The sequence below is a fragment of the Mustela putorius genome, unplaced genomic scaffold (assembly GCF_011764305.1).
Source record: "Mustela putorius furo isolate JIRA1106 unplaced genomic scaffold, ASM1176430v1.1 tig00000198_pilon_pilon_pilon, whole genome shotgun sequence".
NCBI lineage: Eukaryota > Metazoa > Chordata > Mammalia > Carnivora > Mustelidae > Mustela > Mustela putorius.
The window spans coordinates 6,001,244-6,026,792 of record NW_025421311.1 but is presented as its reverse complement, the minus strand read 5'-3'; the positions used below and the strand labels follow the sequence as shown (position 1 = coordinate 6,026,792).

Genomic DNA, 25,549 nt, shown 5'->3' with positions numbered 1-25,549 from the left:
TTGGAAAATTTGGGGCACCTGGGTGGCTCAGTCAGTTAAGTGTCTGCCTTCAGCTTAGGTCATGATCCCTGGGATACTGGGATGGAGTCCCACATTGGGCTCCCTGCTCAACGGGGAGTCTGCTTTTCCCTGTACCTGTGCCTGCTCCCTACTCATGCTCTCACCCTCTCTCTCTCTCAAATAAATAAATAAAAACTTAAAAAAAAATTACTTGTAAAATTTGTCCTTGTTACTGCATGTAGTAATAATTCATAACTGTATATAATATTCCATTGTATCCGTACGCAGAATTTATCTACTCTTCAATGTGGGTTAGTTCCAAAACCTGAGGATTATAAATAAGCTGCTCTAGAAGCATCTTTTTAGGCAACATCTCTGCATTCCTCTTGGGTTTATATCTAAGAGGGCAAGTGTGGAGCCCTAGGTAGCATAAGTCCAGCTTTGCAGACACTGCTAAACATCTCTCCCAAGGAGTTGTGCTATTCATCAGGAAAAGTAAAGCTTAGAGGAATGCTGTGATTTTGCAGCTAAATATGTAGTGATTTAGGACAAGAAGCAGAGATAAGTTCCAGACCTCATAATTTAATACCACTTTCTCCTGAACACTGTAGATAATGCTCAAGGCAATCAGGCTGAGATTTATTAATGTACAATCTGAAGGACAGGAAACAGATAAACCCTTCAACATTACCAGAAGACCTCTTCTGCCTTTCAGATCCTGAAACAGAAACCAGAGGGTTTTTTTTAACCTTCTAAATTAGGTGTATGACCTTAACCAAGTCACTTATTTACCTAGCTTCTCTGTAGTAAAGCTTTTGCAACTGTCAGATGACTGTAATGCTTCCACTTATTACATAAATCGATAAACCTTGACAGAAGCATTTTGAAAAGGATAAAACACTGTAGTGCTGTCAACAATCTACAACATAGTCTATAAACAGGAAATGCTATAGTTCTCTTCAAGTCAAGAAACCTTTGGATCCTGTAATATATAGCAATAATAAAGATCTACTAAGCAAAGGGAAAGATATTCCAGTACAAAACACTGCAGACACTTGGCTACAACTTTACCCAAAAAAAGAACACGTGGGAAATAGGAAATTAGTTAATGTTGCTGGTAACAATAACTATAAGAATAACAACAGTAAGATTACCTAATTAGAGCTTTATGGTCACAAAGCATTTCATATAAAATTCATTAGAGGATTGGGGGGAAAAAAAAGGTGTCCATAAGAAAAACAAGTCCTCTGGGGCACCTGGGTGGCTCAGTGGGTTGAGCCTCTGCCTTCGGCTCAGGTCATGATCCCAGGGGCCTGGGATCGAGTCCCGCATTGGGCTCTCTGCTCAGCAGGGAGCCTGCTTCTCCTCATCTCTCTCTCTGTCTGTCTCTCTGCCTATTTGTGATCTCTCTCTCTGTCAAATAAATAAATAAAATCTTAAAAAAAAAAAGAAAAGAAAAGAAAAGAAAAACAAGTCCTCAATGCTATTTTCAGTATATTTGATTATCTCCAGGAACAAAATTCTTCTAGCCACTTTTCTCTTTCGAACACTGGCTTACAGTTCTCTCCAACACAAGTCTTTACGGCTTCGAAAAGGGACAGGAAAACATGGCCACTCTACAGCTCACTCCCAACACCAAGGCGAGTTAAAGTTCATCCCCCAAAAGAGCTTTCCTTATTCACAAAAAAAGTATTTCACACTGCACTAGTGGATACGAGAAATACTTGAAAACTGGGAATCAGCTTCATTCTCTTACCCATCTCCAAAATCTTTAGGACTGAGCATAAAACATATCCCCATTTTCTTTTTCCTGTATTCCATTTCTTTTTTGTTTTTATTATTCCCTTTACCCAACTTCCTCATTTAAGAGACTGAGGACAGCCTTCTTAAGAAATACCGGCATCCTCTTCCTCTCTGTTCTCCCTGCCACAGATGGTCTTAAATTCTAAGTGTTACAAGTATGGCTGGAGCTGTTTACACACCATTCTGATTTCTACCTCTTCTGATAAAAGATGACATTGAACACTAAACCGTGTACAAAGTGACAACTCTACATTTGGTGTGTCATTTAAGAAAAGACAAAAAGGTACTATGAATTTAGTAATACAAATTCATATTTTGATCATCTTAACAGCCATTATATACTTTTAAGTAATTATACATATATATGTGTGTGTGTATATATTTATAATACATATGAGATATATGTGATATATATGTTATAGATAATTCATTTGGGGATATTTATGAGAATTTGAAAAAATCTCTAGCAATAACATGGAGAACCCACACAGATTCTTGTACCACACTCTGAGAATCATTAAAATCAAGATATATGGTAATTCTCTATTTCCCAGTATAAATGAAAGGATTTGGTGTTGTGAAGCATAATATTAACAAGAAAGGAGAAAAGAACCCACGTGCACATTTTCCACGCCAGTAATTTGTGATTTTTGTAAACTGTAAGAAATTATGACAGTATAATCTCCCAAAAGACACTAAAAGCTTTATAGCCAACGTTTTCATGCACATTATTAGTGAATGGTAATACATATAAAAATATGGATCAATGATTCTAAGCATCAGCCTCCATAATCAAGATGGCCACACACCTGTACACATGCTCACAACAGCTTCTACAAAGGAGGGTATGTGTTAATGACCACATAATTACCAACTGACCACAATAATTCAGACAGTTAATTTGTTCTGTCAGAGATGTTTCTACAACCCACCAACTCAAGCATATAAATGTCAAATTATCTCTAACTTGGTATTAAGCATAATAAAGCACAACTGAGTTAAAATGCACCAGAGAGATTGACTTATTCTGTTTTGGTCCAATCTGAACTCAGAGTCCTAATGTATTGTAATGGACCTAAATGACCAACCAAATGACTAGAGTCCATTAGACATTTAACAATACAATTACCATTAATACCTAGAAAGGGATAATATATACATATATAAGTATGTACCGATACACACACACATACACACACACGAGAGAGAGAGAGAGAGAGAGAGGGAGAGCAAGCACATAAGCACACCAGTGCTTTTTTAGGCATCTCATATTCAAATGTGTTTTGAGACTATTTTTCCTAAACTGTTAACTGGTTATAACATTTTATTTTGCATGCTCTACAAAAGAAACAACATTCCTTAAGAAGTATTAGAAGAAACGCCTGAATTAGTCATTAAAATGCTCTCTCAAAAATTGTCTCAAATTAACCAGGAATTGCATTGCAAGTTTAAAAGCAACAACCCTGACTTGTTTTCTGAAAAATTCCTTCTTGTTCTTGGGGCTCACAGCTGGCAAAGTACAGGTCTATAATCACCCTTAATCTTAAAACCCACTGCTCAGCTCTCAGTGGTTATAAATTAGGAGGTAGACACAGACCTGGATCTGAGTCTTAGCTTTCTCACGGTCTAACCACATGTGAATTAGGTTCTAATTATTTAGGCAAACCATGTTCAAGACCACCAAATACAATATTCACCACAATGCTGCCAACAGAGAAGTTTTAACAGAATTCCCTGTTTTGGTCGATCAACAAATATTTATGAGCAAGGTACTAGATGACAGAGTGAAGTTACAACTTTTATGAGGTTAAGGCTCCAAAGTCAACAGAGAAGGTGAAAATCAGGACCAAACTGCTACAGACTATCACTTCTATCACCGTTAAGGTACAGGAGCTTTGTATATTCTAAACTAGATAAAAGAACAGAAGAAAAGGAAAACCATTAAGTACGTATTAGGACATTTCAACCTTTAAGATTATCAAATTCTTAGCAAACTGAATATTGGTCAAATATTCTAAAGAGATGCTGACCACTTGCAATTCATTACATTCTGTTTTAATATTAAGACCTATAACCTTAGTACAGGTTAATGGATTTGTTTGAAGTGGTGATAAACAAGGAGCAGCACCGTGAAGAGCATACCATCTGGCACAAATTTAAATGTGTATTGCAACTCTACCCTATTCTATGGGCCCAGCCCCTGGGTATCAAAGAGACTGTGACTTACACGGCATTAACATGTAAACACTAAACTGTAAGAATGAACATGCCTGCATTTCCTTGATTCAATAAAAACTTACAAGCATTTACTATGTGCCAGCTACTATGAAAAAACTCAGTTGCTGATCTCAAAGAGTTTACAGATGAGAAAAAAAAAAAATCACCAAGAATCAAAGCAAAATAATGTATAAAGAGTATAGTAGAGCAGAAAGAAATGCCTATATCTGCCTAAAGGGGGTAGAACAGTCTTCAAAAAGGAAAACAGTGCTGGGGTAAAAACCAAGGAAGGAGAGGATAGCCCAGGGAGAGAAAAACTTGTATAAAAGAAGTAAAGAAGAATATGGCATGTTTAACTGATCTCCAAGGCTGAAAATAATGGTAATTTATTTCGTAATAGTTCATTCATAAGAAAAGACTGTTACTGAGATTACGGTGATATATAGAAACTAATAGGAAATCAACACTACTCTCTAACAGCCAAAGGCTGTTTCTTAGTACCTACTGTAAGATGGAACTAAATGCAGATAAAAAGGGCGACTTCAGGAGAAAAAAATCTGTTTATTTCCAATGTCTGCTTTAGCTTTTAAGATTCTCATATTCTTTATGCTCTTTACTCCCTTGGAAATGAGGTAACAGCATGGCCCAATGCTTGCTTGTCCAGGCTGAGTCCTGTACAGCAGACTGAGTTTAGACTCTGCTATAGCCCAGTTCTGTGATCTTCGGAAAGCTGCATAAAATTCCTAAGCCTCAACTTCCTCATTAACAAAATGAAGATAATAACTACCACTTAACTCATGGTGCTATTTGTGAGGTTTAAAACAATAATGCACATAGAGCCTTTCTTTAATTGCAGTATTTGTAAACAGCATACAATCAACGTATGACAGCAGCTGCTAATTACTGTTATATTTTACAGCGTCCATATAAATTGTATCCCAAATTCAAGCTCCTATTACAATTCCTATGTATTCTACAGAAAAAAAGGGAGATAGATATTCTTTACCAAAATCTTTTTGATAAACAACATTGATGTTACTGAAACTTTCAGTATTACTTGAGTTATAGTCTCTGTGTGACTGAGAATATGATATTAATAACTTGCTTTTCTTTTATTTTTATACATGACACCTTAAATCTAATAATATTCTAAATTACAGTGCTCTTTGGTATTTCCTGTATTGTTATACTAGGGGGAAGGGAGTTTAAGGTAGAATGAAAAACACACACATAAGCATCCAGAGGTCTGGAGTTTACTGTAGCCAGTTATTTAACTGTAAGATCTTGGAAGAAGCACCTACTCATAAAAACCCTTCACTTTCTCATTTAAAAAATAATGATATACGGGACGCCTGGGTGGCTCAGTTGGTTAAGCAGCTGCCTTCGGCTTAGGTCATGATCCCAGCGTCCTGGGGTCGAGTCCCACGTCAGGCTCCTTGCTCGGCAGGGAGCCTGCTTCTCCCTCTGCCTCTGCCTGCCATTTTGTCTGCCTGTGCTCGCTCTCTCTCCCTCTCTCTCTCTGACAAATAAATTAAAAAAAAAAATCTTAAAAAAAAAAATAATGATATGGAATATAAGAGTCTTCTCTTTAAAGGTTTGTATTCTGGGGTGGGAGTGGGGAGGTGGGAATGGAGAGTTACTATTTCACAGGCACAGATCTTCGTCCAGGATGAGGTTCTGGAAATGGGGAGTGGTGGTGGATGTACAGCAATGTGAATGGAATTAACGCCAAACAGTGCACTTAGAGACGGCTAAAACAGTGAAACTTATGTGTCTTACGGCAATAAACAATACTTTAAAAGAACGTTTAAGTCTGTGCCCTGTATCCCATTAAGCCATTCCTTCACCCACTCAGTCGTTCATTCAAACATTTATCAAGTGCTTATCATGAAACACCCCGAGAGGAAGACACCAAGAACAGTACTTAGAACTGAGCAGGAAAGACAGACACGTATCCAACTAAGTGCCATAAACCATCAGAAGCTGCATACAGGAGACTGAAGTGGGAGTTTTAAAAACGAAGGTCCATTTTATCTAAGGTGGTCAGAAAAGTGTTCATAAAAGGGAGGACCTAAAGGTGAGTCTTAGAAGAAAAGCATGTATTCACCATATGGAAGTATTATAACCAGCAATGTTCTTTGTCCCACAGTTAACTTTAAATCTTCATGACTAGAGGACAATTCTCTGACAATGGGAGACTGAAAACATCTCTTAAGTGATATACATAGTTAAAAGTTCCATTTTAGTAATCTCCTTCTTCATTATCAAGAAACAAAGAGAAAGGGAAGGGAAGGGCAAGGAGGGGAAGAGTGGGAAGGAAAAGAAAAGAAAAGGAAAGGAAGGGAAAGGAAAGGAAAAGAAAAGAGAAAAAGGAAGAAAAAAGGAAATGAAAGGAAAGAAAAGAAATAAAAAGAGAAGAGGGGGAAAAAAAGAAAGGAAAAGAAAAGGGTCATTACATTAATTTCGATGCAAAACCAAATCAATACTAGAATCATAATAAAAGTAAAGCTATTTGGCTTTCATTGCTCACTTAGGTTGATATTAAAGGGAAAAAGCATGTCATCTAAAAGACTCTGTTATTTATTTAAAAAGTAGAAGGACAGCATAATGGGTCTTATTATAGCACTAAAACAAGGTATTATTTGAGCAGTTTGCTTAGAGAAAGAGAATGACTCATTTAGGGCACCATTAAGTAAGTGATTGTATCAGGGCAGCAAAGGGCAGCCTAGAAGGGTTCAGTCCCTTCAAATGTGAGAGCAATTTACTTTAAGGGAGGACCTTTGCTTTCTCTGGAAACTGGGACTATAAACAAACTTATGTTTCCATTATCTTGCTTTTAGTTTTATCAAAAGTTGCTTGGTTCAAAATAAACTGACCCTCTAGAGCCCTTGAAATCCTAACCGAATTAGAAAACAAAGAAAAAGACCAGTAAATTCTCAAAAATATGAAATGTCAGAAAAAAAAGAGGAAAATGGGAGGGGGTGCAAGGGTTATATAAAATAGATGGAACAAGGAGAAATTTCCCCCCAAAGTGAAAAATTTTAACTTGGTGTCAGTCAATAAGATACTGCCAAAAAGGAATAAATGCAGAGGCTTAAGACCTAGGAATGACCATTACCATCATTAATTAATGTCTATTTGTAGTTCTGTAAGGAAAGATAATCCTTCAGCTGGTAAGACTGCAGTAAGATGTGAAAGAAAACAAAGGAGTTCTCCCATGAATGTTGAGAAAGGCTGAGGTCCCATATTAGGAACTGCACTGAGTACAATACAGACATTTTTGTTAAGTATCTCGCCTAAGATACGTATGGGAGCACAAAAATGTAAATATGATTACAAGTGACTATGTCATCTACTCCCTTCATCTGACACATGGTAAGAAGAAGCCAGAAGGAGAAACAACATGTCAGGGGTCACCTAGCAACATGGAGACAGCCCACTTCCTAGTGCCAGCTGAGTTCTCGTTTCATAGATTGCTACTAGTCATTTTCTATAAGCCGCTGCTAGCTCACGTACCTAAGCCAGGTTTTAAAGAAAAATGATATAAAACAAAAGGGGTAAAAATTATTGTATCGAGGACCATGGAGCAGTAACAGTAACAGGGAATGAGGATGCAGAGAGCCAAGCACACCATCATTTCTGCCACCAAGGAAGTCAGTGACGGGGGTAAGTCATTTACTTGCTTTTAGACTTAATTTATTTAATATTAAGTATGTATGTACTTAAGTAGAGCCACTGTTTCAAACAAAAGCTCCCTGGGAAGCTTAGTATACATGAAGGAAAAGATGGAGCTGCTCTGAATGAAGGCAGAGTGGAAGCTCAGGGTCCTGTCCCAAACACCTCCATAGAACACCTAGGCACTCAGTGTACTGTTCACAACCCAAACTACTGGAGGAGCTCAGTGGAGGCCACATTCATCAATGTCATGGACCAGGAAAAGTTCAAATAAGATTTCAAAGGACTGACAGAGGATTTTCACTCTGTCGAGTAATGATGACTTCTTAAAATCATCATTATTTCATAAGTAAAAGGATATTCCAAAGTCAATAAATAAATAAATAAATAAATGGTCCTCTCAGAATGAATATATACAACTTATCTGTGTAAAACTATTAGTGGCCAGAAAAAAAGATATGATAGACTAGTAGACGAGGAAACCACTCCAGACCATCTCAGGTCTACTCACGTTCTAAAGTTACACAACTCCTACTTTTTTGGATCCTATATCTTCAAAGAACTAATTGATACCACCTCAAGTATCCAAAAAACTGTTTCCTATGTCCACTATTTGTTAACCAAATATATAAAGTGTCCCAGGGTCACTTTATTGCCTTATTAAGTAAGGCAATAAAAACTAGAGAAAATTCAGCTGAAGTTTACGACTGTAAAACTTCAACCTCAAAACAAAGGACATAATTAGTTATTTTGATAAAATTTTCCCCACGCGGGGCGCCTGGGTGGCTCTGTGGGTTAGAGCCTCTGCCTTCAGCTCAGGTCATGATCCCAGGGTCCTGGGATCGAGCCCCACATGGGGCTCTCTGCTCAGCGGGGAGCCTGCTTCCCCTCTCTCTATCTGCCTGACTACTTGTGATCTGTCTGTCAAATTAATTAATTAATTAATTAATTAAAATCTTTTATAAAAAAATTTTCCCCACACTTAACAAATGACTATAAGCATCTGTAATATGTTCAGGCCACGTGTAATTTCCTGGTGATTAAGTGCCTCTGAGCTGCTTCCTACTCTTTATTCCTCCACACTCAGTGTTCACTTTTACCAACATCATGCTTCTGTTTAATAAATTCTACTTTCTGAAATATTTCTGGGGATCTATTTCCTCAAGTTTCAGCACTGTTTTTCCCTTCTTTACATTTTGGCAAAACCATTCCAGACATTTCGTGAGGAAATCACACTGAAGGGTGAGGTGAAGCTGTATTTCCAGGATTATGTCACTTCCCTGAGCCTAAGGAGCCATGGGATCTATTGCTCATGGCTACAACTGTTTTTTCCACATCTCAGTTTAAAATTTCTAAGTTGTAAGAACACACATCATTCTGGTAAAGTAAAAAGTCCATTTTGCAGTTCAAGTATTTCTCTGCTAAACCAAGTTTTGATACTTTAAAGACCTCTATCTTCCATATCACTAAGCCCTGGGCACCCAGAAAACCTCGGGGGTTCCAACTTTATGTTTCCCTCCCCCTCTTGCCCTACATGTCACATTTTCCATGCGAATCTCAGACCTATCTTTTAACAAAGAGTAGCAGCAGATTGCTGAAAGGTCCATTCCAACTTTGTTTCACTGTACTCCCATCTTCAAAGCAATGTTTCTTAGGAATACTATGTTGGAAGAGATAACCACCAATCATCATTTATAAAACTGAAACCTCACATTATTCATTAAGCCTTCACATTTGGGGGGAAATAAAGACAGATCCATTAACTTTCATTCGAACACTATTTTTTCGAATTAAAAACAATATTCTGTGTCTTCTACATTCCTCCTCCTGTAACATGAGGCCGAAGGAAGCATAAAACAAGGTCAAAAGAGCCACAGGAGTCTCCCTTTCTCGTACTGTCAGCTGCTGTGCACTGATTCTCTAAATGGGTACAACTAAGAGTCCAGGTACAGCAGGTCTGCAAAGACCATTTCCTTTTAGCACTAAGGGATCTTGTGGCTATCTTGTAGGTTCAGCAACTGAAAGATGCTCTGGCCTGAAGCTGACCAAAGGGCATCAGAAGGCACAGCCACAAGTCACAGAATGATTATGGGCAAATATAGTAAAGAGGGGATAAAGTTTACTTTAAAACTTAATTATCCATCATTTAAAGCACAAGCACAAAGACAATAAGGACACCTGATAATTCACACCACGCATTTCTTCTTAGACATCACAAAACACAGGGCCATCACTTCTTTTTATAGAGTCATTCCCAATAACATCTTCTGGGTCTGATTCCACAGGGGCACCTGGAAAGCCATGGGAGCCTTCATCCCATCCATTTGAAAAGAAGTGAGCCGCAAAAAGGTAGATCCAAACTAATTGCTCAGGGCTCCAACAGTCAGCCTGAATCTGTCACTGCTGCCAGTCCTTGGTGCCTCGTGGAATGTCTGAGTCCTGGCTACAGTCCGGCCCCTCATCCCTCTGAAATCACTCTTAAGAGGGCTGCCACCCGTGAGCCATCAGTTGAGGCTGTGAGCATGACCAAAGCACAGCCTCTGTTTACTGAGGGCTCCTGGCCTTGCAGCGAAGTCATGGCAGCTGCAGCACCTCTTCCATTTGTTTCCAGTCCAAGCATTAGTGGTTGGACAGAAATGAGGCGTCCTCATTCCCAGAGGTCAGGAACAAATAGAGGACGAACATTTAAAGGGTTAAGAAGTAGGAGGGTGGGCTGGGCTTGAGGAGTTCCCTTCAGAGATCTGCCCAGTGGAAAAACCCAACTGACAGATCTTGCCAGCTTTTTTGTTTATGTCCCAGCTGGCAGAGCATCAAACCAAATCCGTCTGTGCACCAATTTACAGAAAGATGAAGGAAGAGGCTCAAGAGGCAGCCCCATAGGTGAGAACAATTCATGACTCCAACCACCACACAGGTGAAGGCCATAGTGCCAACAAGAGTAAAACACACCATTTTAGTAATACACACAAATATGCGTGAATACGCACAAAGGGAATACAGTAAGCAGGTCTTCTTCTGGCTGCAGACTACAGCTGTCATCTTATAATTTTATGTGCAGGAGTAAAAGAGCATCTTAGTGAAATAAGTTTAGTTTTATGCTGAGCATGCAATATTCATAAATATCAAATGCTTTCGCTAGATTTAAAGTTTTCTTCTTACATTTAAATTTTTCCCACTATAGCCCCTAAGATGTAATTTCTATGCTGTGACAGTGCACGCCTGCATTTTAAAAGCACATGCAAAATCCGCCACCTGATTTCACAGTCAGGCCGCACACACTACAGCTCTCGTTTTCGGGCACCTCTGAAGAAGGAGTGATATTTAATACTGAATATAAGCAGTCTTTTCATCTTACACTGCAGAGTAATTGCTTCCCACTTCAGAACTATAAAATGAGTTATCATCTCTGACTTGCTCTCTAAGTGCTATGGCCAGCATGGAAAAAATGACAAAGAATATTAAGGGCTTACTCAAGGGAGTCGGATCTTTGCTAACTGCCAAGAAGAAATCATGGCTAGTCAGGCATAGCACAATGAGACATGGCATGAAAAATGACATACGTTACTGGGTCTTGGTTCTAGAAAATCATTTGTACTTAATGCCCTCAGAATGCAGAAGCCCAGCCCTTCTCAGTGTCGAACACACCAGAGAAAAATTATAGCTGCACAGAGATGGTGTTCACAACAGGAAATATATGAGTGATACTGTGCATATCTATTTGCTGAACATTTTTGTCTACAGAAAATAGTGAAGGCACATGCTCCCAGGAACTGAAGCAACAGTGCTTTCAGAGTTCTCTGTTACTGAGTTGGGTCCACATAGCTGTCTGCCTAGTCGAAGGATGGCAGGGTTTAAAATCCTATCGAGCATGGCCCCCAAAGCCAACAGTCTTCCATATTTAATAGGCACAAAATAGAATGGAAAAAGATGGTGGGAGTAGTAGGACAGTGGCCAATACACAAATTATCTTATGTACCTTTCCTCCTGCATTACAGAAGAAAGAAAGGAACAGGAGAAAGTAAAGGACAGGCACACATAGAAGTATATCCAATTTGAATGACAAGATGTATAAATAAATATAAAATGCATAGAGAAAAGCAGAGTTTTTAAATCCCACTCAATGCTACCAACATTTTTTTCATAAAAAGTATCAATCCTTACCTTTGCTTGTCTCTTACTGGCTTCTCTTCTGGCTTCCCTTTCCTTCAGCCTTTTCTCCTATAAAAAAGGGGGGAAATTAGCAGCATATGTACTTCTATTTATTACACATAAATCAGATTACACATTCTTGGCATTTATTTTAAAGCCAACTAATACCTGACATTCATTTTTAATAAATATTTACTGAGTGCCCGTGATGGGCTTGGCATAAGTAATCATAATTGTTAAGTATGTGTCAAACAGATCTGGAATTGGATCACAGTTCTACCACTTAATAGCTTTGCAATTTGGGGCAACTTATTTAGATTTTGTAATTCACTTTCTCACTGAAACATGAAGATAACAGGAACACACAGTTCATAAAATTGGCATAAGAATTATATAAAATACTATGCATAAGTGCTTGGCATGATGTCTGACATATGACAGATATATAATCAATGTCAGTTATTAGGATAAATGCATTAGTGACTACTTCCCTTTTTCTCTAAAAGGAAAATTTATAAAGGATATGAAATCCATTCTTAGAAAAGGAACATTTTCTGAAACAAAGAACAATGGAAGATCATTCTTACAAAGCATGTTATTTTATTAAATTGTTTCATAATTGCCCCATTAGTTTTTCAATGATCATAAAATAGGCAAAAAAATGCAACACTAACATTTTTAAAAATAAGAAAAAATTAGGGTGTACAATATTAAAATTTAAAACAAAATAACCGAGCTAAAGTTGAAAAGAATTTTGTGGGTTTTAAGATTTTATTTGAGAGAGAGAAAGAGAGAGAGACTACATGCATAAGCAGGAGGGAGGGGCAGAGAGAGGGAGAAGCAGACTCCCTGCTGAGCAGGGAGTCCAATGTGGGACTCCACCCCAGGCCCCTGAGATCATGACCTAAGCCAAAGACAAATGCTTAACCATCTGAGCCACCCAGGCACCCCAAGAAGAATTTTGTTTTACATAAAAAACCTCTCTTTCTCTTCAAAAACAAAGTGTTGAAATAATAAAAACACTAGGCTCAATCCAAAGTTTTATATTTGTAAAAAATTTTAATGAACTGCTAGGTCAACGTGAAAGCTGAGTAAACAACAAGTAATTTCCTTTTAAGACCATGACTCGCTATTACAGCATTTACTAATGTGAGAATTAACAAGTTTTATAAACCCAGGCACTCTGCCTTTACCAGGACATTGTACATATACACGACATTCTCCAGATTCAAATCTAATCCTAACACATCCTCTGCAGACCTGAGGCTGCTCTGTTGCTTCCAGCATTGAGAAAGACAGCCAATTCCTACCATCCCCCTTACCTAGGTTTATAGACTCCTTTAAAAAAAAAAAAAAAAAGACAAAGTGTGAACATAAATGTTGGAAGTCTCAAAAAGGACTAAATAATAATTAGTGCAAAGAGATGGGGGTCCACAGAGCTTACAGATTCAGTTCCTAGAGCTCCGGACTGCACAGTAGGAAAGCTAAATTCTAAGAGAAACTCACAAAAATTCACATTCACAAAGCATCTCTGAATGTGTCACACCCCTAAATAATTCATAATGTTAAATTATTCCTTTCTGTTATTATTCTTTCTCTAATCCAGTTTCAGAGAAAATGGGTATTTCTTTGACTTCCAAATAAAACATAGAATTAAAAGGGCAGGTAAAACTTAAAACAATGAGCAATTAAACAGAGGAACATTTTAAAGATTGGAAGTCCCAGGACCAAGGTCAGACAAAAAGGAAAGCTAAACAAGAACTGTGACTATGACTTCCTCTTTGTGAAAAGCTGACCAGATGACAGGAGAGTCCTTTAACCTGGGTCTTTGAGGCCAAGTCTAGCACTTTGTTCCAACACAATCTCATAAAAATTAACATGTCAGAGTTTGGAGACTTTAACAGATGACACTTTGATAACAGAAGAAAATAATAACCTGGCATCATATAAACAAGAGGCCAATTAACACGCAGCTGCTATTACGTGCCAGTCCCAAACCGGCTCTCGTAGGGCCCCAGAGAGTTGCTCAGCCGCTAAAACAGAACACGCTCTGCACTTCCCTGGGGTCGGGGGACAGAGCACATGGATGCCAAGTTCCCAACATCTGCACCTCAAGTTGTCATAAAAGTTGCCATCGTTTACTGTTTTTCTAAGAGCATTAGCAGACTACAGAAGAGATAAGAATTAACAACAACTGATGGTGGATCCTCTCAGTTTGAGAGCTGGCTTTAGTTTGTGGATGCACATATTTGTAATAACATTACATATTTGTACTTCTAGTATTTGTAATCTCTCTTCTGTCTTACCACACACTTCGGTTCTATTTTCTACAAAAGGAAGTTTTCCTGTTTTGGAAGGTAAAATTAAGCAGAGCAGTATTTTATGTTATTCTAAAAGGTCACAGTGACTTTCAAGCATCGAGCTGCTTGAAGTAATTTTAAAACTATACCTACATGAGATACAGCTGATAAAACATCAAATACCTAGAGAGTAATATAACTGAACTTCTGCTAAAAAAAAACAACCCTTAGTATCCATTAACAATTATTATGATTGTTATTTTCCTACTAACACTAAAAGCTCTAAATTAAAGAGCATGCTAGGTATTTTACATGTCTTCTTAAAACCATTTAACAAAACATGAGAAGGATTATTTTTCCCATTTTAGAGATGGGGAAAAAAAAAACTGAGCCAAAGGGATTAAGTAATCCTGTGTGGTTTGAAACCACACAGCCACTCAGTGATGAACCTGAGACTAAAATTAGTCTTAGAGCCAACATCCTCCCTGTCAACTCCAGCACACCTCTCTCCTCCCTTAAGTCCAACACATCTCTCCCCTCCCTCAACTCCACCACACCTCCCACCCACCTCTCCCCGTCTCCTCCCTAAACTCCAGCAGGCTTCTCTTCCCTCTCAAGTTCAAATCACCACTTAGCCTACCTCTCCCCTCCACCTTCAACTCTAGCACACCTCTCCACCTCTCCTCCCCCTCAACTCCAACACACCTCTGCCCTCCCTCAACTCTAGGACACCTCACCCCCCTCCCCTCAAGTTCAAAACACCTCCAAGCCCACTTCTCCCCACTCCCCTTTCTCAACTCTAACATACCTCTCCTTCCCCCTCAACCCCAGCACACCTCATCCCCACTCTCCAGTCCATTAAAAAGTGTACTTATCTTGTGAATGCATACAATGTTTTTATCTTATCAATATGCTTAAGACAAATGTTCCATTTCCTTTTATTATTAATAATGGTCTGCTACCGTATGGGTCTTTCATCCTGATAGCATATTTCTTTTTCCTGATAGCATTTTGTGGACATTATCTAATTAGTTTTTGCCAGTCCTCTGCACAGGGGTAAAAAAAGATAATTAACCACATTTAACAGTCACAAAAATTTTTGTTGTAATTATTCAGTAACTGGCCTTCTCCCAACACATTAGATGATCTGAAAATGGCACTTCAAAGTTCCAAAGAATAACCTCAATATGTTCAATCAGAAAAATCCTGTCTATACAAGTAAACATAATCTCTACTCTGGGCCTTTTCATCTAGCCATTTTAATTTTAGCAGAAAAAATATATTGACAATTTTCCATTGCTACCAAATTCCAGTATTAGCTTATTATAGATAATGAGGGACATAACAAATTTCAAATTTTAACTGGCTATCAGAATTCACATGTGCATGCAAATGAGCTAATTCTTCCTTCTAAGATTTCTCACAAGTCCTAGATGGATGAAGGATATCTAAAACCTTGAAAATAGGAAGTAAACATGACACAGAGCTTCACTGCAAATAAAAAGAACTTTCAATACTGAGTGAAACACAAGGTAAATGAGAAAACTTTTCTTTCCTATCTTAAAAAGCTATGTTAGTTCGCATTCTATCTGAAAAGAGGAATGGGTAAACATCAGTTTTCAAATAGAGGAGAAAAGCAGGAAGTAGAATTTATGGTAACCCCAAATTTGGGAACAGATATAGGAAGAAAGAATGTTTTTTTTTTTTTTTTCCTTTGCTAAGGCAGGGAAAACTAACTTAAAAAAAAAAAAATTCATGCCATAAATGATAAGACATAAAGACAAAGAGTTGGCATACAAGGACTTGAGGGGGCAAATATAATTGAATTTTATTAGATTCAATAACTGAGACTCTCCTTCCCTCTTAATTTTATGTGGTTCAAATGCTTTAAATCCTTTATTTTCCTATTTCATTTTTGAGGACAGAGTGGTACTTAAAGCTATTTTATGCCACACAAAAAGAAGGCAAAATTTTATCTTTAGTCCTACCATGCTACACATGATTAAGTGTAAGAAGAGCATAAAATTCAATAATAGAAACCAAATTCACGAGGGATAGGAAAACAGAAAAATCACATTTCAAGGTACAAAATACTCCCTTTACAGATGTTATTGTACTTCTGGCTTCTCACAAACTATAGGTCCTGAGCTTCAAGAAAAGAAAATCCCATGAAGTATGAATTTTATCAGCAGTCAGGACTATGTATTTAAATCATTTTCATTCTATGGCAATCTTGGAAATTTGTGGATTTGAAAACACAACTCAGGAAGTGGTGGCAACATGAGCTGCTTGAATGACTGAGGCAAGTGAGTCACTCCAGGTAAGGAACGGATTTCCCAGCTGTGAAAGAAAGTACAAGAGGACATTTACCCTTATTTCAGTAGTACAGGAACCTCTTTTTCAAGGGAGAAAAGTGGGTCAACAGAAGTAGTAAAAGAATGACTACAAGGATTTCTGGCCCTGAAGACACCCCCTGCCCTCCAAAAACAAAACCCCCATTAACCTAAATCCTTCCTGGGGACTCAGAACAAAGCGAGGTTCTCTGATCTGTTCCCTATTCTACCATTCAATGATAATGACATAAAAAAAAATTGATTTTCAATATATAAATCTGCAACAACTCCCAACAAGGATATGAAGACAGGGAGAAAAATATGTGTGGAAACACTAATTTATTAATTAATTCTTTCAAACACTTGCTGAGCTACTACGTGCCAGGCCCAATGGTGGGCTCCAGGGATTGAGAAAACACGGTCTAGCTCTCCCTGGTCTTTGTAGTCTATGACCTAGCCTTGTCAGACCCTTTCCTTACATTAGCACCAAACTCTGCCCCATTGCTCAACCCCAGTCTCTACTGACCATCAATCTAACAACCACCCCCAACCTCTCAAACATAATTTAGTGTTTCAAGAAAATCCCATAGTCCCATTTTATTTTAACAACACAAAATAGAGATTATAAACAGCTCAAAGACTTGCTACACAGCTGATACAATTTATGCAGTTCTGAATATTTAAATGTCTTATTTTGGATGCTGGATATGAAGGAAAACCCAAGTACTAATAAGCTGAACTAAATATCACAAGATGCTATAAACTCGGGAATAAAAACAGAAACCTCCCAAGCAGACATCTCCAAATTATAGGCAAAGGTCCCACAGTAACAAAATGGCTCCCTAGAGTACACCTTGTTGTAATGGTAGGAAGAAGGACTGAAACTGAAAGGGGGTAAAGGACATAAGAGAATGTTCCTTTTCCTCCCCTATAAATGAACTTTATTCATAATATTCATTTAAGAGTTAAAACCCAGACGTTTAGTCCTTTATCCTCATAAGATATTTCTGGTAGTAGTAAAATTTCCTCAGGTCACCTGAGCCAGACCAGTCTCTGACAATGCCTTAGACTCACTCCTAGACTGACAATAATTTCCATTATTTGCCATTCCTTCCTCAAAATCTCCACTCCTATTTCAACCCTTTCATTCACTGTTTCAGAGTAGCCACTGTAAGAGAATGCCTGATGGTTTAAGAAAGGTATAAACAAACTGAATAGGTAAGAAAAAAGAATCTGGGAAAGTATCTCAGGGCTGCTATTGGTGACTTGCCAGGCCTTGGGCAAATTACCTGCTCCTTCTAGGTCTATTCTGTCATCTGTCATTTGAGGCTAGCTCACTTATTTCAGAAGTTACTTGTTAGCACATAACTCAATAATACATATAAAGTACTCACTGCAGGGCCTAACCAACTAACTGCTTATTATTGTCAATGTTCTTGTTACTACTATTCTAAGACGCCTGATTACTGCTTCCCTCCCTCTTGGCTATCATATACATTTATGCTTAACATACCTGCATTCTATGGCAACTAAATCCCGTGCCAACAAAAACAAAAAATGAAATAGATTTTCTAAAAAGTCTCTTTCCTATCTACTGTTCACACTAGTAGTGAGCAGGGCCCAGAGCAGTCTTCTACCATCTTCACGAGCAGTCCAGAGTCACATCTTGACATGGCGGCATTGTCTAAACACACAGTCCAAGATGGATAAAGTGCTCAAAGCAAATTTCAAGGGAGTAAAAGAGAACTTCATGATGTTTTGCTTCTCTCCACTCCCACTATCACCCTAAATACAGTAACCATTCAGAGCTAAGAATGATGATATACACCACAAAACAGATTTTCACCCCATTAAAGTAAAGACACCTTTCACTGATGTGATCCACAGCCCACCTTTCAGAGTTCTGACTGAATGACAGAAAAACACACCGTTTTCATGCAAAAGTAGTGGTTTTGCCTTTATACTATACTAACTTACTAATGGTCTTCTATGCAAAGACTATAGCTCTACTATAATCTTACTTCCGATGAGTGGTTTCAGAGGTTTGGTACATTAAACAGTAAGAGGCCTAGTTAAGTACAGCCAGCCACCTGTAAGCTCCAGGGACTGCCGAAGGCTGGAAAGGCCTGGGGGGCGAGGCGAGGGGAGCACCTATGGCTGCAAAGAAGACTCACAAAGATAAGCGACCCTGCTGACTCAGAGACCCATAGCAGGTAGAGGAGGGCCTGACGTCCACAGAGTGCGGAGCTCTGAGCCCCAGCAGCAGGCAGCTAAATTCTACTCCCAGCGATGCTGTAATGGCTTGTGTTTCTCACAAACTAGTTAAAATTCTTATTGCTCAGTTTCCACATCGTGAGAACAAAGATATTTACTTGAGTCACAGTAGAAATTACACTGCTTTCAGAATCCGCTAGCTGAAAATATGAGTCAAGAATAGGTGTATCAGCATGGAGGACAAAAGCCAGCAGCTGAGTCTCACACCACGGAGACAGAGTGTGTGCTCGAAACCATGGTGCAAAGCTGTTCAGTTTAAACAGCAGGAGCAAACAACTCCTTTCAAACAGAATCATTATGACAAAATTCACATATATATTAAATATGTTATTCTTTGAAGCAAAAAAAAAAATCATGAAATATTCTAAACATGCTGAAAAAACATTCGTAAGCTTATAAAAACTCCTAAAACTGACACATATTTTTAAAAATATAGATTCTGCAGAGTTTCTCTTTACATGTACAATTTTTTCAGACACATCCTTCACTCATAAATTTTTGTTAAAGTTTCTTCATCTTTTTCTATCTTCATGAACTAAAAGCTTATTCCTAGATCCTAAGTTAGTATTTCAAGTGTTCTTTAGGGACATAAAATTCTTCTCAGTAGAAATAACAAAATTATGAGTGACAATTTTAAGGGAAACATAATTACATTTGCCCAAGGTAAAACCTTACGCTTAGAAGAACTAAGAATTGTCATTAGAATAAGTAATATACGCAATTAGAAAAAAGATATGATTTCAAAGCCAATAACATGTTCAGATAAAGCAATTAAGATAAAATAATCGTGCAGAATTAATAATATATTTTGCTTCTAAGTCAAACTTTAGTAACCACTGGAAATTAAGAACAAGAAGGAGGCCTTATCATCAAGCAAGGAACCCATTTTGTCAGCAGGGAAAGATGGCCAATTAAAATTCCACTTTCCAAACAAAAAGGGCTTATTATATTCCCATGTCTTCCCTATACACACAGAGCTAGGGGATCCCTTGATCACCGGATATGAACTCCCACTTCCACTTCCTTGTTTTCGTAACACTGCAGTCCATACTGGTGACTGGGTAATCCCATTGGACTAGGCAATGCCAGACTCAGGATTCAAATACAAGTACTCCTCCTTACAGTGTAACACTCCTTCCACCAACAAGCCAAATGTTCCAACTTGCCGCTTAAGAAAATCCTGCATGTCTTCAAGGCAGAATCCAGCCCATGGCATTTGATACATGACTGATGTGAGTACCCATACTCTGTCATATGTACGCTACTGTCATAAACTCACTAATTCCAAAGTGCGCAAGAGTGACATTTTCTCTAATTTAATAAACAAATACTTACATATGCATAAGTAATAATTTTTACTGATACAAATACCAAGAAACTAATCACATACGACTCAGGTGGCATATACATTAAAGCTAAACAGACTATTTTAGTAATTTCCTTGTGCTTTTTTTCTGGCTACATAATATTTTCAGCATCTAATATGGAAAGTATGCCATAGGTAACCTTGTGCAGAATATACCTACTTTATATAAAATAAGCAGCTTTGGCTTGTTAAAAAAGACCATCTGTCTGTTTTAGTTCCAGAGGTATAGACATCAACATCAGTAGTACGTTAAGTTCTTGTGATTTCTCTAACAACTATGTGAGTCCAAAGTACTCTATTAAACCTTGCTGTAAGATAGTCACCATAATAGTTTAAAAATCATCCACTACTTTTAACAATGGTGCAAAGAAAATGATTTAAAAGCATAAAAATAAATGAAATAGAAATGTGTACAGCAACGTACATACAATATACTTATCTTTCCTGTAACAAAGGGAGAAAATAAGGATCTTTATTTCTATTTACTCACATTTGCATAAAGAAATGGCAGGATGCGTCAGTAATCTTTTTTTTAAAGTAGGCTCCATGCCCAGTGTGCAGCCCAATGAGGGACTTGAACATATGCCCCTGAGATCAAGACCTGAGCTGAGATCAAGAGTTGGAGCTTAACCAACTGAACCTGAGCCACCCAGGTGCCCCAGGATGTATTAATTAATAAAAATAGTTACTATGGGGATAGGTCTGAGTAAGAATGACAGGCATGGGCAGAAGCAAGATGTCTCAACTAGCTTTTTTATGATCTTGATTTTAGAACATGAATGTATTATTCATTTCAAAAATGTTAACGTAAAACAAATTAGAGGCATAAAAAGCTTTTGCGCAGTGACAGAATACCCATAGTTAACTACGGTTTAATTATAACCTTCCCAAGGACAGAGGAACCCACGAATTTTACGTATTCTATCCTCACAGCCTAGGGCAGAGCCGAACACACACAGTGTGTAATAAATGTACACTGAGTCAATTTGAAATTAAGTCTCTGAAGGTTTCAGAAACAATATTCCATAGCCTTGATACAGTAACTTCCACACACGGGGGAGGGAGGCGAAGGAGACAAGAAAGGGCAGCAGTGGGAAACACCTTAACTTCATGTAAAGGCCTCCTGTTGCTTTTACTGCTGACTACAATTGAAAAATAAAGGATAAGGGGCGCCTGGGTGGCTCAGTGGGTTAAAGCCTCTGCATTCGGCTCAGGTCATGAGCCCAGGGTCCTGGGATCCAGCCCCTCTTTGGGCTCTCTGCTCAGGAGGGAGCTTGCTTCCTCCTCTCTCCTTCTGCCTGCCTGTCTGCCTACTTGAGATCTCTGTCTGTCAAATAAATAAAATATTAAAAATAAAATAAAATAAAATAAAGGATAAAATATCCTTATCTCAATCTTCCCCTGCATAACTACTCTAGGTGGATAGTAACCTGAAATGTGACAGGTTGCTGACATTTTAATATTATTAAAATTTTTAATAACAAAAATGAGTACCAAATTTCAATTTTAAAGTACTGTAATAACAGCAATGCATGAATATAAGTCAATTGGAGAAAGAAAACTATCATATAATCTCCCTGATTTGAGGAAGTAGAGATGGAGGCTAGGAAAAGAATAAATGAAACAAGATGGGATCAGGAGGAAGACAAACCATAAGAGACTCTTAATCTCACAAAACAAACTGAGGGTTGCTGGGGGTAGGGGGGTAGGGAGAGGGTGGTTGTGTTATGGACATGGGGGAGGGTGTGTGCTATGGTGAGTGCTATGATGTCTATAAACCTGGCGATTCACAGACCTGTACCACTGGGGCTAATAATACATTATATATTTATTAAAAAATTTAAAAAATTATAAAAAAAAACCCCAGCAACGCATGAAATGTTTAGTTGTCTAAATAACACTCTGACCTGTAAACACTATATTTGAGGTTTTTGTTCCCTGCATTTCTAAAAGGATTTTCTCACCAGTCATTCCCACCCTGGCAGCCATCTTCAATGTCTACTTTTTCTTATTCATCAAATGCTACTGCGAAGCTGCATTGAACCTTGAAAAAATGAGAACTGCTGCTCTACAAAAGTTGTCTGAGCCACTGAATGGTTCCAAGGTCAAAGAGGAGTCAAAAACCATAAGAATCCTTCTCAGGACATAGTTAATAATGTCCACATCCAAAGGCTTACAAGTTTCTTAACCCAGAACCTCACATTAAAGCAGTGGGCATGAGACTATGTTCTTGGGCATGAGACTATGTTCCCTGAAATCATTCATTGTCTCAAAGGCATGCTATAGAAACGTCTTTAAAAATGTAAATCTGGGGGCCCCTGGGTGGCTCAGTGGGTTAAGCCTCTGCCTTCGGCTCGGGTCATGGTCCGGGGTGCTGGGATCGAGGCCCGCATCGGGCTCTCTGCTCAGCGGGGAGTCTGCTTCCCTTCCTCTCTCTCTGCCTACTTGTGATCTCTGTCAAATAAATAAAATCTTTAAAAAAAAATGTAAATCTGCCTTATTTCATTAATTGAATCATTTATCTAGTGATATGTCTACTTTTATGGGAGCTGAGTAGTATAAAAAAAACTGGAATGGAGTAGCCTAGTTCAAGGGTAACAGAAAACTGTGCACATGCTTATTCAGAAGCACTCCCTCTTACAAGGCTTCTTCTTTTCTTTCTTTTTTTTTTTTTAAATACACTAAATAAATCTCCCATGCATTATCAACTAATTGCTATGGAAAGAAATTCAACCATTAAGCTGAAGCTGGAAATAACAGGAAAATAGTGAAGAACCTGCGGTACATCTGTGCCAAGCGCTCAGACACACAACAACCTGGGTGAATCTCCATAGAATTACATGAGAATAAAAAGCAAATCCCAAAAGGCTACATACACATTCCACTGCTTCATTTATCCACCATTCCTGAAATGGCAAAAACTGCAGAAATCAAGCACCCAGGATGAGAAAGTAATACAGAGAATATACAGTAGTACAGAGTTGTACTTCTTGCAACTACATGTAAAACTACATTAATTTCAAAATCAAAACTTAAAAAAAAAAACATGAATATTATTTGGGTTACCTCAACCAAAAGCAGATTTGGGCAATGTTCTCAGAAACCAGTCAGTAAACAAGCCTCCACCAGCAAAAGCAAGAAGAGACTAATAAAATGAAAAATACCCACAGAGACAGAAGTGTTCAAGAAGTCAAGGAGGAAAGTAATGTGGTTATTGATGAACATGTAATGAGTATTTAGGGACATATAAAATGTCATTCAGCATTAATTCAAGATGGAAAGCTCACCCGATGCTTTGCCTTGATCTTCTTCCTATATTCTTCTTTGTCAAATTTGTCCTCTTCTTGTAGCCTTTCCTTGGCTTTATCTAAGTTGATGCCACCAGTGCTGTCCTCGTCCTCGGTGTCCTTTGAGACAGATTTCTGCATCTGTGGCCACTGCTGAACTAACTGTGGACAGGAAAACAGTAAGTATGGGGCGGGGGACAGGGAACATCCACAGAAAACCATTTCCCTTTGAATAATGATTTTGAAATGGTGCACTTTCCCCCACTTTCTGCCTTAGAACCCATATTTCTTAAGCTTTTGAACAAACTTTATCATTAAAATGAGCAAATCTCTGAAAAAACCATCCTAGTCAGGATAAAGTAATGCTGCCACAATCCAGTGACAGTAGGATTAAAGGAAAATGTCAAGAAATAGTTTGGAGGAGAAGCTAGCTGCTTCAGCAGCATCTCAGTGCTCTTCATGAGCTATACTCTGCCGGCTCCATCCCCAACATGAGCAGAGCAGGAGCCAGCTGGACCCAAGCAAGCTCGCTGGCTCCCCTGGCACCTCCAAGCCTTCTCTCCCCATACTGTGGTCTGACTTTCCTGGGTTTCCGCCTAGAATTAATCTAATCTCCTCGAGGATAGCTGACTACCTTTGTGCTTGTATCCTCGAGGCCCAGCATAGTATATGGCACATATCAAATGCTCAAAACTGATCAATAAATACTGTATCAGCCTGTACTACACCTAAAGACTAAAATAACTAGGCATAAAGGAAAATTAGCTTGGATTTCAGGCTGGCTCAAATCTACACAATTGACACATACAGTTCATGGTTAGGAACAAGGTAACACAGAAGTCAGGGCACTGATCTGGAGTCAGGGGACCTGGTTTAATGTTCCAGCTTTTTTGCTAGCCCTGCTGCATAATCCTGAATAAATACTTCATTTCTGGGCATCTGTGTCCTTTTCTGACCATTTTTTAAAAAGGTCTGTTTGACTCTCTCATTTCCAGGTCTAACACTGTAAAACATAAGACAATTTAGACTAAACCTATTCTCTTGTTTTCAACTAGTAACTAGCTGCCAAAGGATTTCAGTAGCTGCCATTGTTTTGAAAGGCCACTAAACTGCAAGCAAAGTGAAGCTGTAGGCACACACATTCTCTTCACCTTCTCTCACTCCTGTCACCATCCAGTCTTCAAGATGGGATTCCCACAGTATCTCAACTTTTGGCAACAAATGGGGGTCACACGTGTCACCACATGAGTGGCCATGCCGGTGGCCACAGACACTGGAGACGCAGTGGGAGGGGGCAGGTGTGACAGGAAGAAACCCATCCACTGCTCCAACTCTTCAGTCCTTTTTTATAACCACATGAAAAAAGTTCATGCCTTTGGGCTGAATGAAAAGTTCTTTCAAACTTTTAGAGCACAAATTTCAGTGTGGCCCACAGCCATACAGGGGTCCTATCAGCAGTAAGTCTTCAGGGAAACATTATACAGTTAAGAATTTATCTTGGAGCAAACTGGTATAATCTGTGCAGTTGAACTGACAAGCACAGTGCGGAGCCTCATTATACTAAGAGCACTAATCTTACTTTACAGTAAGCATCTGAAGTAATACAACTATATTCTGGCTGAGCCTGCTTCAGGTGCTGACCTCTCTTCAGTAATTTCATAAAGATCCATTAGTTATCAATTCTGTAAGCTTCCTCTACAACTTCCAACAACTTTAAATTGCACTCTTTCTTCGTATGATTTATACATCACTTTACTCCATATTCTTAGTGCAAATCTGGCCTCCCTTCCCCAAAATAACATCCAAATGTCTGTTACCTCACAGTTAAGAGGAAACACACCCCACTGGATACAGACTGCTTAGGCTGCATTTGTATTAACGCTGAGGAAATGTCTTATGCGACCTATTAAAACCAGTATCTTAAAAACTGTTATTTTATTGGGCTATTAGAAAATAGTCCATTCATTCAATAAGCTCATGGATTTATTGGATGTCAGGCCCCGTTCTCGGTGCTGGGGACAGGGTAGTAAGCAAAGTGGACAGATCCCTTCCCTCGAGTAGCTGCCCTCATTCCAATAGAATGGAAGAAAAGGACAATAATCACGTAAATAGAGAATGTAAAGTTCCCATAAGTTCCAGGAAGAA

General features: G+C 38.5%; 1 protein-coding gene across 1 annotated transcript in view; it reads right to left on the bottom strand.

Moving 5' to 3' along the window:
• The window catches only part of DDX10 (DEAD-box helicase 10), a 277,103-nt gene that overhangs the window by 99,691 nt on the left and 151,863 nt on the right, over positions 1-25,549 (bottom strand). Inside the window, exons 15-16 of the mRNA XM_004764391.3 lie at positions 23,405-23,566; positions 11,857-11,913 (exon numbers count right to left, since the gene is read on the bottom strand). Coding sequence (XP_004764448.1) covers positions 11,857-11,913; positions 23,405-23,566 — 219 coding nt within the window. The remainder of the gene's footprint in view (positions 1-11,856; positions 11,914-23,404; positions 23,567-25,549) is intronic.